Raw genomic sequence first — 16,525 nt, 5'->3', positions numbered from 1 at the left:
GGGTTCATTGGTGCTAATTCTTTGAGTTATACATTCATTCATTTATGGCCTTGTACTTTTTCTGTAAGTTTGTAATACTTAAAAATAGAAGCTTGTATCTTTTAAAAAGAAAAAATAATCTGAGACATTTTCAGCATTTTTTTTAGCTTTCTAAAGTTTTAGTTACTTTCTCTTAGAAGAGTCAGATTGAAATAAATGGCATGATTCTTGAAATCTTTTGTTAAAAAATTGCTGTGAGAAAACTTAGGTCTTGTCAAAGAAATACATCCCTAAGATGAAATAAATATTATATTTGCACATTAATTAATAATGTGAAGATAGGCTGGCTAAGTTAATTAACTCAAGCAAATTCTAAAAAAATGTCTAAGGTCATTTCCGGGTACAAACAAAATTTTTAATTTTGCTCTTGGATATTTTAAAACAAATGTCTGAACATTGTGTGTCCCACTGCACTCACAACTTCAACTTTCCCCCGAAGAGGCATCTACTAACCTGGATTTCTAGTTTAATAACTTTCTGACTTTTCTATGTTTTCATATATATGAGTTCCTATGCAATGTAATTTTAGCTTGAATGTTTTTCAACATGAAAGAAATAGCATCTTACACTGTAAATTCTCCTGATACATGTTTTCAGTTCACAGTACTGTTTTTTAGATTCATCCATGCTGTTACATGTGGATGGAATGCATTTTCACTGTTGTGTGAAATAACGTGATATGAGTAAACCAGTTTATCCATTCAACTGTCAATGAACATTTGAGCTTTTCCCTATCTATGCTATTGTGAATAGTATTATTATAAGTATTACTATTTACATGTTTCCAAGTCCATTTTTACACAAAAATGTTTCCAGAGTATTAATCTGAGAGCAGAACTGTGGCTTCCTAGATTATCAATATTCAGGTTTCCTAGACAAAGTGGCTGTTTCAGTATAAACTCCTACAACAAAGTATTCTCTGATTACTAATAAGGTTGAAAGTCTTTTCATGTTTGTCATTCATATTTTATTAGATTTCTTGTATACTTTGCCCATTCTAAAAATTAAATAAAAGTCTGTAGAGAAATATATTGGTCATGCAATATAATCTTGCCAATAGCAATAAAATGAAAATAATCAGAAAACATCCTGCCTCAACATATACCCCACACATTCCAAAGTTCAACGTCATCTTCGAATAAGTGATGCATTTTTAAACAAAAATTTGAGAATTCAAAAAACAATTTTCATAATTTATGCAACATGGATATATCAATGTATCCAAGTTGTCACTAGATAAAATTTTACTCTTTTGTATTTAAATCTTCTGAAGTGCATAAAGTTAAAACATTGGTGTTATTCAAGCTGTGGATGATAATATCACGGTAGTGGCTTTCAAGGAGCATTTAAAAAAAGAATAATACAGAAATTATCATAATGCATCTCCGTAGAGTAAAAGAATTATTTCCTCCTGAAACTTTCCAGTTTTGTTTGTGTCTTTGTGTGACAAATTCAGGTGGCAGGCAAGGGGTGGGGGGAGGGGGCAGGGGCAGGGCGGCAATGTATAGAGAACTGGGCTTTATACAGGGTCAAAATCTAAAATACATTTGTCTGTGATGTCACTGTCGAAAAACCTGCAAAGAAAAGAAACATCTGACACCCACTGCCTCTTGCAGAAGGAATATAGTCTCTAGTCCATGAACCTAGTCTTGCCTGGGGCTTTGGTAGGTTACTTGGCAACTTGAAGAAATCGTGACTAGTGCTGCGTCTAGAGAATAATTTCTCCCCAGAGTTACTGTGGTTATCCTATTTATAGCCAAGTCTCTATTGAGTGAAGGATAAAAACAACTAAAGGACTGTTATTATAAAATGTTAATTAGTACTTCAGACATGGCTGATGACAGTGGCAGTTTATTCTAAAGCCCACAGCCTAAATGAACAGCAGGTAGAGAAGTAGCAGCAATGAGCGGCTGGATGGCTGGCCACTTTGTCAACATTTGCTGTGTTGTTCTTTTCACCCTTTGTGTGTTGCTGGTGTCTTGCTCTCTTGTTTTCCACATTGTATAAGTTTAATGTGTACAGTGTGATGATTAAAAACCCACACACATTTTAAAATTTTTTATTGGAGAAGAGTTGATTTAGGATGTGTGAGTTTCAAGTGTACAGTAAAGGAAATCAGGCATGCATACATCCACTCTCTTATTCTTTTCACATATAGGCTAGTACAGAGTACTGAGTGGAGTTCCTGGTACTGTACAGTAGGTCCTTATTAGTTATCTATTTTATATATATAGTGGGGTATATATGGAGAAGGAAATGGCAGCCCACTCCAGTGTTCTTGCCTGGAGAATCCCAGGGACGGGGGAGCCTGGTGGGCTGCCGCCTATGGGGTTGCACAGAGTCGGACACAACTGAAGTGATTTAGCAGCAGCAGCAGGGTATATATGTCAATCCAATCTCCCAGTTTATCCTCCCCCTCCCCTCAGTCCCTGGTAACCATGTTTGTCTTCTACCGCTGTAACTCTATTTCCATTTTGTAGGTAAATTCATTTGTATCCTTTTTTTAGATTCCACCTTTGTTGAGTCACCCAGTCGTGTCCAACACTTGGCGACCCCATGGGCTGCAGCACACCCGGCTTCCCTGTCTCTCACCAGTTCCTGAAGATTGCCCAAGTTCACGTCCATCAGTGATGCCATCCAGCCATCTCATCCTCTGACATCCTGATATCCTTCTGCCCTCAATCTTCCCAGCATCCGGGGACTTTTCCAATGAGTCAGCTGTTTGCATCAGACGACCAAAATACTGGAGTTTCAGCTTCAGCATCAGTCCTTCCAATGAGTATTCAGGGTTGATCCCTTAAGATTGACTGGTTTGATCCCCTTGCTGTCCAAGGGACTCTCAGGAGTCTTCCCCAGCACCACAGTTCGAAGGCATCAACTCTTTGACGCTCTGCCTTCTTTACGGTCCAACTCTCGCAAGCATACATGACCACTGGGAAGACCACAGCCTTGACTAGATGCACGTTTGTTGACAGAGTGCTTTTCAACACGCTGTCTAGGTTTGCCGTGGCTTTCCCGTCAAGAAGATGCCAAATGTAAGAATATCGTACGTTTGTCTCTCTGTATCTGACTTACTTCATTCCGTACAACAGTCTCTTTATCATGTGGTCGCTCCTGTCTCCCTCTGCTTCAGTCTGTTTCTCTGAACACACCTCATTTTTATTCCATCCTCCTTCCCAAATTCAATATTGATTTTTCATAGTGACTTGTCATACATTCTGATACCTTTTTTCTAGGATTCTCTCAGGGATTTTTTTTTTAACTTTTATATAAATTTTGAGATTTTAAATCTATCTAAAACAGCACTACCAGTATTATATAACATTGAATAATAGTTCAATTTTGAGAGGACTGACATTTTCACAGTGTAATACCTTCCCGTCTGAGGACACGATTATGGTTTCCATTCCTTCAGCCTTATTCTATGGCCTTCAATGAAACTGTAGTTTTCTCATTCAGAGCTTGTATGCCTTTTATTGTTTAATTTACTCCTAAATATTTTATAGCTCTTGGTCATTACTGGAATAATTTTTCCCCACATTTCTTTTCTAGATTCTCATTGTGCATTTATCCAGGCAATGGACCAGTTCTTTTACATAAGTCAAAAAATATTTTTTATACTGAGTTTATACCAGGTATCTCATATTCTTGTCTTTTTACATCTGTTTTGAGTGCAAAAACAATGTTAAAGTTTGAGAGCCATCTAGTTTTCAGTATAAATTTTAGTTTTTTGTGTTTCATCATTGAATATATTATTATTAGGAATTTGTATTTTAACAGATTTCTCAATTCGCATTTAAAGACTGTGTTGTGTTATGAATGACTGAATTTTTACATTCTCATAAATTTCTCCCTTTAAGCTTTGACATAATAATTAAGTTGATATATTTTCTGATATTGAACATCCTTGAACTTGGTCATAGGATATCACTTGTTTGTTATTACTGGATTCTAATGATCAATATTTTATTTAAATTTTGTCAATCTTGAAGCAAATTGCACTTCCTTAGTGTTGCTTTTTAATACAGTCTTCACTGGAACTTTTTAATTAAAGGTATGCTGGCCTCATAAATGAGTTGGAAGTTTATCACCCATTTTTATGGCCTCTATTGTTTAAATAACCTGATTTCACTGTTTAAAAATTCAAATCCAAGAATTGATAAGGCATTTGTGCAATGTAACAGTGGCTCTGTAATACCTTGCCAGCATCTTCTAACTGTACATAATATAATCAAGTTGTCTACTTCCTGAATCCATTCTAGTATACTGTCTCCAAGACTTCTACCTGTTTCCTTTAAGCTTTCCAATTTCTGGTCATAGAATTACACATTAAAGTCCCTTTTTAAAGCCTTTCTGTATCTGTGATCTCTCTCCTTTTCCTTTTTTCCTTTTTTTTCATTTTACCTTGATCAGGCTGGGAGTTTGAGATAAGAAAAGATAAATTATCTTTTCCAAAAATCCAGATTTGGGTAGGTTTTGTGTTTAGAACAACAGACTGGTTCCAATTCGAAAAAGGAGTTATGTCAAGACTGTATATTGTCACCCTGCTTATTTAACTTATATGCAGAGTACATCATGAGAAACGCTGGGCTGGAGGAAGCATAAGCTGGAGTCAAGATTGCCGGGAGAAATATCAATAACCTCAGATATGCAGATGACACCACCCTTATGGCAGAAAGTGAAGAGAAACTAAGCCTCTTGATGAAAGTGAAAGAGGAGAGTGAAAAAGTTGACTTAAAGTTCAACATTCAGAAAAAGAAGATCATGGCATCCAGTCCCATCACTTCATGGAAAATAGATGGGGAAACAATGGAAACAGTGTCAGATTTTGGGGGGCTCCAAAAATCACTGCAGATGGTGACTTCACCCATGAAATTAAAAGATGCTTACTCCTTGGAAGAAAAGTTATGACCAGCCTAGACAGCATATTAAAAAGCAGAGACATTACTTTGCCAACAAAGGTCCATCTAGTCAAGGCTATGGTTTTTCCAGTAGTCATGTATGGATGTGAGAGTTGGACTATAAAGAAAGCTGAGCACTGAAGAATTGATGCTTTTGCATTGTGGTATTGGAGAAGACTCTTGAGAGTCCCTTGGACTGCAAGGAGATCCAACCAGTCCATCCTAAAGGAAATCAGTCCTGAATATGCATTGGAAGGACTGATGCTGAAGCTGAAATTCCAATACTTTGGCCACCTGCTGTGAAGAACTGACTCATTGGAAAAGACCCTCTTGCTGGGAAAGATTGAAGGCAGGAGGAGAAGGGGATGACAGAGGATGAGATGGTTGGATGGCATCACCGACTCAATGGACATGAATTTGAGTAAGATCCGGGAGTTGGTGATGGATACGGAGGCCTGGCGTGCTGCAGTCCAAGGGATCACGAAGAGTTGGGCAAGACTGAGCGACTGAACTGAACTAAACTGTGCCAAGGAATGGTAGTGCAATATAGTTCTAGCTCATTAATTTTCATTTTCCTTAATTTCCTCTTCCATAGTTTGAGAAAATGTTATTGTTCTGATCTTCTAACATGTTTTAAATACCCTTATTTTTCATTTTCCTGTGTAATAATGGAAGGGATTAAGTCTGTAAACTTCCTTTGGGTACAGCTGTCACTGTGCTTTATAGCTGTGTGTGTGTGTGTGTGTGTGTGTGCTTAGTCATGTTCGATTTTTGGCAACCCTATGGACTGCAGCCCACCAGGTTCCTTTGTCCATGGGATTTTCCAGGGACCAAACCCGAGTCTCTCACATCTCCTTCATTGGCAGGCAGCCTTTACCACTAGCACCACTTGGGAAGCCCCAGATAGTTACTAGAGTTACTAAATATATTAGGTCTTATAGTTATTAGGTATAAATGAATTGTGTGTGTGTGTGTGCGCACATGCACATGTGCACACATGGGCTCAATTTCATCCAGCTCTTTGCAACTCCATGGACTACAGCCCACCAAGCTCCTCTGTCCATGAGATTATCCAGGCAAGAATACTGGAGTGGGTTGCCATTTCCTCCCCCAGGGGATCTTCCCAGCCCAGGGATTGAACCCACATCTCCTGCACTGACAGGTGAATTCTTCACCACTGAGCCACCTGGAAAGCCCCATAAATAGCATAATGAGACCACTTAAGGAAAAAAATTGAAATTTCAGAAATATCGTTATAGTAATTATATGACAAAGATGGAAATTCATCTTAATGCTAAAAAGTTTTTATAAATAATGCTGGCACAAATGGCTATTTGAAGAATATAAATTTAATAATATAACATCCATATCTTTTTGCCATACACAGAAATGAGTTCCAGTTTTATTACTTAAATTTTCAAAAAATCTTGAAAGATATATGTGACTGTGTGTACTATCAGGATTCAAGAAGGAGCTTCTTAACTAAGATTTTAAACTCAGAAAATACATCAAAATGTTGGTATGAAGTACCTCCCTGGCAGTCCAGTGGTTGAGACTCCACGCTTCCAATGCAGGGGGTGCACGTTCGATCCCCATTTGGGGAACTAAGATACCACATGCCACAGGGCTCAGCCAACAAAAAAACTGGTATGAAAAATATGTAAACAAAGCTTACAAATAGTAATTATGAAAGACACACTTCTAAAACAGATGACAATGTAATATACAGAAAGCTTAAATGTTAATAGAAAAAACCTACTAATACAATGGAAAAGTGAACAAATGAAAAGCACAGCGGTCATGGAAAAAATGCTCAAATTTAAACTGGAGCTCAGGGAAATACAAATCAAAATAATAGTGAAAACAGCTTCATGTTCACAAGACTTGCAAAATAAAACAGCTAGAATACTTACTGCTGCTAGGGAAGCAGAAAAAAATGTATTTTAATAAATTTTACATTCTTTTAGGAAATAAGTAGAAAATATTTATAAAACTATCCGGGGTCTCTGATCCTACAATCCCTAGGAATCTACTCCAAAGAGCAAAAACTATCAGTGTATTAACAAACAGGGAAATATATTACATGCTCATGGAAATAAAGGGAAAGCCCATCAGTAGTGTGGTGGTCACGGAAGCGGCTAAAAATATTCCATTTTGGAATTATGGTAAGAGTGAACTTCTTTGTTCATGTTGAAATTAGGAGTGTCACCTAGCACGTTCGGGCCAGGGCAGTGAGAGTGGAGGTGACGCACCCCTCTGGGTAGAAGCTTTGGGTTCATGTGCTGCTTGTCATCAGGCTTCCTTCCTACTCTGTTGTGACCGTGAAAGCTTGTATCAGCCTAGAGCTTCCTCAGTCTGGGTAGCCAAGAAACTGGGACAGAACTCCCTTGCCTTCCTCTTTTGGACATGTAGCCTGACCAAAAGGAGAAAGCTTTTGGAAAGAGTAAGCCACTGAGATTTTGGAATTGTTACTACAACATAACCAACCCTATCCAGACTGCTAGAGTTAAGACAATGGCTAAATTATAGTCCATCACTGGTGGGTCAGATGGTAAAGAATCTGCCTTCAATACAGGAGACCCAGGTTTGATCCCTGGGTTTGGCAGACCCTCTGGAGAAGGAAATAGCAACCCACTCCAGTATTTTTCCCTGGAGAACTCCATGACAGAAGAGCCTGGCGGGCTACAGTTCACAGGGTTGCAAAGAGTTGGACAGGACTGAGTGACCAGCACTTTCACTTTCTTTCTATAATTCACTTTGACCTTGATTATACTAGGTGGCTTGATTTTCACAAGTTATTGCTGAAAGACAGAAGAAAGATGCTTTAAAAGTTTATATTGTTATCCCAGTTTTTATAAAAAACACATTTAATACATCTTTATACATATTCTATAGAGATTATATGAGTATGGAGAATATATGAAAAATACAAAGTTGTTAAATGAGGCTAAAGAAAAATCTAGATTTAACCATTTTTTAAAAAAGCTAAGCTATGTGGTATGATCACATGCCTCAGAGGTAGTCACATTTAACTGTAATTACACATAAAGTATTATTGAGTAGATATTATCAAATAATTTCATATAGTATTTTGCTGAATCTAGGATACTTCGATGCTTGGTGCTCTCTTGGTCTTACCTGCTTCAAGAGGTTTTCACATATATGGCTGCAAATGTTAAATAAGAAACACCTCAGTGGTTCTTGAAGTGTGGTCTTCCATGGCTTGTTAGAAATGAGAATGTGCAGGCTCAACTGAAGACAATCCTGAATCAGAAATTGAGGATGAGGCCCAGTAATATGTGTTTTATCGAGCTTTGCAGGTGATTCCAATGCAATGCAAACTCATTCCTTGTTCAGTAAGATGTAGCCTTAATTCAGAGGTTAAAATGTGGAAAAAAAAAGTCCATCTTAGAAATAAGGTATCTTTTAAAAATAAGGACATTGCATTAATTTTCCTCTTCTTTTATCTAGCCAGGCTGACCTAGCTTCTAGGGTAAGATGGTGCCTAGCTTTGCTGGAGAAACTATGTCTTTGGACCTGTTGGTTCTTCTGTAAAGTGGGAGTAATAATAGTACATAGCTCATAGTCATTGTAAATAAATGAATTCATACATTTAAAGTTTGGAACAATGTTTGCATACAGTGCACACTTGAACAAGGCCGCCATCATTTAGCACAGGTTACACATCTCCCTGCCTCATGGACTTTGCAGTCTGAAAGCACGATTCTTCTGCCCTCCCATACTTCATGTCCACCAGTAGTTCAAATGTCACAACTTCAGGGAAGATGTCCCCAACCTCCCCAGATTAGCCTTCATACAATTCATGCTTTTCCTGCATCGCACTTATTTATTCATGAGGCTGATTAACAGATGTCTTTCCATTATACTATAAGGGGTGGGGAGATGGTATCTGTTTGGCTCCCTGTTTTAAACCCTGAATACCTAGTACAAAAGTAGGTACTCAAGAGCATTTCTTCTGTATTTAAGGATCAATTTCTTTTCATCTCTGGGTTTCCCTGATGGCTCAGACAGTAAAAAATCTGCCTGCAAAGCAGGAAACCCAGGTTTGATACCTGGTTGGGAAGACCACCTGGAGAAAGAAATGGCAACCCACTCCAGTATTCTTGCTTGGAGAACTCCATGGACAGAGGAGCCTGGCAGGCTACAGTCCATGGGGTGGCGAAGACTCAGACACTACTGAGTGACTAACACTTTCTTTTCATCTAATTTGTTTTGGATCAAATCCTCTGCTATCAACATGTATAAAGCTAATTATGATAAATGTAGTAAGTTTTATAACAAGCTTTAAACAACTAATTTTCAGTTATTTCAGGGATTAAACATATGCAAAGTATATTAAATCAATAAAGAGTACTTCTTTGCAGATTTCTTCAGAAGGGAAAAAAAAATGTTCCTCGCTATAAAGTTTGTGGGTTTCAATTTAATTCTAAATTAGAGGCTGATGGAATGGAAATTAGGGGAGGCATAAGCTTGCAGTGTAACAAGGAAGAGTCTCCAGATAACCTTTCAGCTCACTTTCATCTTTTTACACAATCTCTACTTGTGTATGAATGAGTTTAGGAAGTTTGATGACTTATAAAAATTAGTATCATCAAATCTGTTTTCTCTAGAAGAATCCACTTTATATATATAAAGAGTTAAGTCTGTAATTTTTAAATTAACTATAAAAGAATGATTCACATGAAACTTCATTTCCCCAAGACACTAGTCATTTATTTTCAAGTTTCCAAATCGTATACCCAAGTATTAATAAAATAAAATATAAAAAAATAACCAGCCTCAGATAAGTCTCAAAAACATCTCCTCATAAAGTTCAGTTCACAAACACCCCAAAGAGTTAATTCTGTCTTCTGATGGCTAGTATTTATAAGGAAGTTTAGAGAACCAGTGCGGGAAAAGAGAAAGAGGATATGGTCAAATTCTGAATTTAGTATACTGTGTTCTGTATTTCCCTTGTTTAATCATTCTGCATATTGGCTCCAAGAAGCCTGCCTAATTTGTTTTAAAATTTTTCTAAACTTATTCAACCAGAGAACTTATCTCTCTCAAAACTAGAGTCAGCAAAAACACTTTTGAGAATTGTTAGTCTCGCTGCATTCTACAGATTGACAAGTTCAGAATCCTAGTTAAAATACTAAACAACCCTGGTTATAGTGACCTGTAACTCCTGGTGGACCATTAAGAGTTCACAAATCATCCATTTAATAAATCCAGTTTAGAATCTTATCAAGAGTTGACATTCTTGTAATTTGCAGAGTTTACTTTGTGCCTTTTGAAAAACAAGGTATCAGCGGGGCTCTAACCTTTGAGTACCTTAATTTCTTTATAATTCTGCAAAGTTTAGTAACAGGACTTTATTAACTTTACCTGTCAAGTTCTTAATGAGAACTTGGGAGGTGGGTGTAAAGTGGTGTCTTAAAGCAGCTGAGAGAAGAAAATGCAGACAAGCCTTTGCCTTAGGGACCAGCAACTTGAAAGATGTCAGGGACTTATGTCTATCCCTTTTACATCACTGGAGGTGCCTACTAGAATTACTTGAGGAACTGTCTGAAAGTACATGGCACCACTGGGGTAAAGAGCCTAGATATGAGTATTCAGAAAAGGTCCCAGATGATTCTGATGCACGTTCCTAGAAAACCCTTGTTTTGGATAATATGTTCCTTGCTATAATCTACAGTAAGTATGGCATGACTTGTGATAAAGACAGCGAAGGCCTTGAAGCTTTTAACTTTTTTCTGTTTCAGACTATGGGGTCTGTGGTACTTTCCTCTAAGTACACTGCAGTCTGATTTCCTTAATAGTTCAGGGCATTCTACCATTATTTCTTCATCTGGCTTTTCAGAATCAAGATGGGAGGCCTATTTCCCCCAAGGTACACATTTCTTCCACTTGATCAACCAATACTTCCTCTGTGGTTAAATTTAAGTTTTGAAGAACAGTTTTCGTAACTGTTCTACTTCTTCTTGGGAGTAGTGAAATGACAAATGTACCAGAAAGTCTTACTGGAGTATTTTAGAACATTGCTTAGTAGGCTACGTTTTCCTACTCTGGTCTGCCCCCGTGCATTCGGCGGTCAGCTCTCCATTGATGGTCCCCTGGCTAGACAGTCTGTGGTCTCCTTCCCCAGTAATCTCCTCCTTCTGCTTTGTCCTCAGAGCCACTCTGCTACCTGCACCTCTTCTAGACATACAGTGCCACACAGCCTCATCTCTGATGGGTTCTGTCTAACTACATTATCCTTTCTATTACTACATCCCAGTAAGCTTTACGCCCCCAACTCTTGATCATATATATTAAAATATATTCTTTATTGTTCCTCTTCAGTGGATTTTCTGAGACTTTAATTATAATTTTTAACTTCTGGGAAATTAAAGCATTCGTTTTTGTATCTTACAGTTCTCAGAGATCATAGCTTTTTAAAGAGAAAAAATAGCAAATTCATTTTGGTGACTTAAACAAGATATAATTTAGATAATTATTTCATCCTCTCAAATAAAGCCTCCTACATTTAATTAACTAATAATTTAAGCACAGGTTACTATGCTTAACTGATTTAGGTTTATGTGAACCTGAAGTAATACTATTAAGTTTTCAGCTGTCTTAGCGACATCAAAGGAAAAGGACTAATTGAATGCCAACTTTGCTCGTAAACTACCAAGAGCTAAGACACATACAAATTTTATGGCAAGTAATCTAAAACCCTTCTAAAAATGATTAAGTGTTATTCTATCCAACAAGAAAACAAATACAACAAATCTATCTAATTAGTTAAGACACCAGATACTGTCATGCAGTTTCAGCATCTAGTAACAAACCTCTAAGCTTTAAAATTCTGTTTCACGACTTCTGAGTACTAATAATACATTTTAAAAGGTTGATATCCACTATAAACTACATGTAGAAGTACCAGAGTACACAATTAGCAAGTAAAGTGCATACACACCAAAGATTCTCAACTCTAATTTTGGAGCTCAACCTGGCAGTCTCCAAAGATTTATCTCCAAAGCAAAGTCATTAGCATAACTTTTAAATATAGAATTTTATACAAGGTGGTAGAAATATGATCAAACAGCTGGATACTCTGCCTCTAGAAAGTTGACAGACATATCTGTATTTCTCATGTCAAAACATGATGGACTGAACTGGCCCAAAGGACAGGTTGTTTTTTTATCTTTTTAAAAATTAAGAGTGTAAAATGTAACCATTAGAAACTGAAACAAAACCAAGCATTTTAGAATAGTTCTTTCGTTACCTTAAATTCTAACACAGTACAGTGAAAAAAATATGCCAGTTTTGCGTACTGCCATCAGGTTTTTAAAATTTCTTTCTTGGTCCATATTTAGTAAATAATAAACTTGTCTTTTCATATCTGAGCTGAAAGAGTTCTAGGGTATTCCTTAAAAAGTAATAATATAATCACAAATAAAAATGTTAAGATAGTTCAAAGCTAACAAGTTCATAATCAATACCACTAATGGTGATGTTCCTGAAACGTAACATTTTAATTTTTCCTTTAATGAGTGTGTATAAAGCAGATTTTTTCTTTTTTTTTAGGTTGTTGTTAACAACACCCGAAATCCACCCCAAACACACCCAAGGACTTTGTTAAATTCAATAAAGTAGCCTAAAATGTGGGTTGCAATGCCAGAAATGGCCAGATTAAAAATAAAGTAACTGCTGATTAAAATTGGTGTTTCTTTTATTCTCAACTATGTTAGTTATATGTGCTTTTTAAATTATTTAACAAAAAGAACGACTTTTCAAATATATAATTTCAAGTCTCAATTTGAAAGAATGTGTAACATTTCATTTGAAAATAATAGTTTCAGCAGATATATGCAAGATTCCTATATGAACTGTAAACGTGTCAACACCACCACTTTTTAGTGTTTTCAAAGGGGAATTCAAGATAGACTATTATTTTCTGCAGTATGCAACTGATTAAAGATAGTACTTTTGCGTGTAAAAATAATTTTCACTAAAAAACTCAGGTGCAAAAAGTCTGGTACTTTGTATATCAAAATAACAAGAACAAAATGAGCAATGAAAAAATAGCAAAAGTCATTACAAAAAATAGTAAATTCCTATTTAAATTTCTGTGTTCACAGGTTAAAAATGTTTATTAATTAACTATATCACACAGATTGTAGATACTTTAATATAGGAAGGTAACATGGGATATTTGAAATTCAAGCTGTACTTACCAAAATAGTTTTAACCTGAGTTTTTGATATCTTCAGAAAGGTACTTCACAATTACATATGATATAGTTATTATGTAGTAGTATAATTCAAAGTTATTTTTCTTTGACTTGCTTCTCCTTAAATAATTGAGTAATATTATAAATATTTATTATACCTTTGGGGCCAAGTTCTCCAAACACAAGGAAGTATCTGGGTTAAAAAAACCTGTTATTTTTTTCCTGCTATACAAGCATATGAAGATGTCTTTCTTGTTCAAAATGCCTTCAATTTAATCTTATTTTTACATTTTATTTTAAATGCAAAAGTGAAAAGATCATCATAGATCCTTGAATATTCCCATGAAAAATATCACACTCACTGAAGAATTTAATTTCACTAAAGAATATCAAATTAATCATTTCCTCCTATAAATATTTTCTTTTTATTTATTTATTTGTATTTAGAAGTTGCAGTTTTAAGTACTATTAACAGAAAATACATAACAAAAGCTTCCTAACAAGTGAAAAAAATAATTATAAATGCTGGAAAAATTGGCCTCATTAACATATTTACAGACTTTTACTTAATACATACTCCATTGGAAATTAATTATATGACATTTATACAATCATTAACATTTCCAAATCACTCTGAGTAGTGAGCATTTCAGTTCTTTACTGTCTATACCCAAAGTTGAAAGTCACTCAGTTTCTGAAGGCAATACCCACAAGCATCAGAAATGGTCAATCTGAGATGCTATTGATATATTGTTCTGCTCCTTCACCTAAAGACGTTTCTGTTGAGTAAGTGTCTTTATGCTTCTTTTTCTCTTTGCTCTGATCTTCCTGTAGCTTGAGAATTATGTTTCGGATTTCTTCTCTTTTTGTTCTCATTCTTGGGGGAGGAAACCAGTTTGCCAGATTCATAGGTAATTCAAAATTGAGAATTGGATTCTGAGAATAAAAATATTAAATGCACATCAGAAAATTATAATAAGTAATATTTTAGTTTCAATGACAAAAGCATCCCAGAGTAGAAATGAAAAAAAATCAGTAACATGCCAGGCATTTTGCTAGGCACTGGAGATGTAAGACAATTTCTACTTACAGATCAAGGGTGAGCAAACTACAGCCAGTGGGTCAAATTCTGCCTATTGCCTGTTTTTGTAAATGAAGCCTTATTGGAACATCACCACAGTAACTCATCTACATGCTGTCTACGGATGCTTTTTCTTTCATACACAACAGCAAAATGGAGAGCAGAGACTGTATGGCCACAGAACCTAAAATATTTATGACCTGGCCCCTTATGAAAAGGACTGCTGGCCCCAGTCTAGACAGATAACTCAACAATTAAAACAATGGATGTGACAGGTACTAAAACAGGAGAAGCAGAGAGTCCTATGAGAATACATACCTAAGGGCGTAGCACAGTATCAAAAAGTGATGTTTATGCTGAGATCTAAAGAATGAGTAGGAATTAGTCAAATAAGGAATGATGGAAGCAACAGGGAAGAATACTCCAGGAAGGGAAATGGAGGCAAGAAGGAATATGAGAGCCTGAAATGACATTCAGGTAGATGGTACACAGAATGCTGGAGTGAGAAGGGTAGAAAGAAGGCTAGAAGCTAGGACAGGAGTTAGAGCATGCAGGTCATGTGAAGGATTCCAGTCTTTTAACTCAAGAGCAACAGGAAGCCATTATAAGATATAAAGCAGAAAAGAAACATGATTAAGTTTGAGTTTTGAGAAAACAACTGTGAAAAAAACACAGCAAGAGGCCCAGCAAGCTACATGTAAAAGAATGAAATGAGAACACTTTCTAACATCATACCCAAAAATAAACTCAAAATGGTTTAAAGAACAAAATGTAAAAAAAAAAAAAAAAGAGAACAAAATATAAGGGCAAAAACTATAAAACTCCTAAGAGGAAAACATAGGCACCGTGCTCTTTGACATAAATCAAAGCAAGATCCCCTTTGACCCACCTCCCAGAGTAATGGAAATAAAAACAAACAAATGGGACTTAATTAAACTTAAAAGCATTTGCGAAGCAAAGGAAATTATAAACAAAATGAAAAGACAGCCCTCAGAATGAGAGAAAACTGCAAACTGACAAAAGATTAACCTCCAAAATATACAAGCAACTCATGCATTTCAGTATCAGAAAAACAAACAACCTAATCAAAAACTGGGCAGAAGACCTACACAGACATTTCTCCAAAGAAGACAGATAGATGGCCAACACACACAGGAAAAGATGCCCAACGTCACTCATTATTTGGGAAATGCAAATTAAAACTACAATGAGATATCACCTCACCCCAGTCAGAATGGCCATCATCAAAACATCTACAAACAATAAATGCTGGAGAGGATGTAGAGAAAAGGGAGCCTTGTGCACTGCTGGTGGGAATGTAAACTGATACAACCACTATGGAGAACAGTATGGAGATTTCTTAAAAAAACGAGGAGTAAAACGACCACATGACCCAGCAATCCCACTACTTACTGGGCATATACCCTGAGAAAACCATAGTTCAAAAGGACACATGTACCCCAGTGTTCACTGGAGCACTATTTGCAACAGCCAGGACATGGAAGCAGCCTAGATGTCCATCTAGAGATGAATGGATAAACAAGTTGTGGAACATATACACAATGGAATATTAGCCATAAAAAGGAGTAAATTTTAGTCAGTTGAACTGAGGCGGAGGAACCTAGAGCTTATACAGAGTGAAGGAAGGAAGAAGAAGAAAAACAAATACCGTGTATCTAACACATATATATGGAATCTGATGAATTTGTCTGCAGGGAAGACTAGAAACACAGATGTAGAGAATGGACTTGTGGACACAGCAGGGGAAGGACAGGGTGAGACGAGCGGAGCAAGTGGCACTGATGTATACACTACCGTGTACGGAACAGATAGCTAGTGGGAGGCTGCTGCACAGCACAGGGAGCTTGACTGTGTAAAGCAATTATCCTCCAATCAAATACATTAAAAAAAATTTAAGACAGTATACTAAACGCATATATATGGAATTTAGAAAAATGGTAACAATGACCCCATATGCGAGACAGCAAAAGAGACACAGATGTATAGAACAGTCTTTTGGACTCTGTGGGAAAAGGTGAGAGTGGGATGATTTGGGAGAATGGCATTGAAACATGTAAATTATCATATGTGACACGAATCACCAGTCCAGGTTCGATGCATGAGGCAGGGTGCTTGGGGCTGGTGCACTGGGTTGACCCAGAGGGATGGGATGGGGAGGAAAGTGGGAGGGAGGTTCAGGATGGGGGACACATGTACACCCATGGCAGATTCACGTCAATGTATGGCAAAACCACTACCATACTGTAATTAGCCTCCAATTAA

General features: G+C 36.6%; 1 protein-coding gene across 7 annotated transcripts in view; it reads right to left on the bottom strand.

Moving 5' to 3' along the window:
- Nucleotides 1-12,642: 12,642 nt before the first annotated feature.
- The window catches only part of SENP6 (SUMO specific peptidase 6), a 127,549-nt gene continuing 123,666 nt past the window's right edge, over nt 12,643-16,525 (bottom strand). For all 7 annotated transcript variants that reach the window (XM_040239065.1, XM_040239059.1, XM_040239060.1 and 4 more), the window contains one exon: nt 12,643-14,097. In XM_040239065.1, the coding sequence (XP_040094999.1) occupies nt 13,888-14,097 (210 nt within the window). In that variant the 3' untranslated portion in view covers nt 12,643-13,887. The remainder of the gene's footprint in view (nt 14,098-16,525) is intronic.

This window comes from Oryx dammah, unplaced genomic scaffold (assembly GCF_014754425.2).
Source record: "Oryx dammah isolate SB20612 unplaced genomic scaffold, SCBI_Odam_1.1 HiC_scaffold_4, whole genome shotgun sequence".
Taxonomy (NCBI): Eukaryota; Metazoa; Chordata; class Mammalia; order Artiodactyla; family Bovidae; genus Oryx; species Oryx dammah.
The sequence above is the reverse complement of the archived record's forward strand: the minus strand, read 5'-3'. Positions and strand labels throughout refer to the sequence as shown.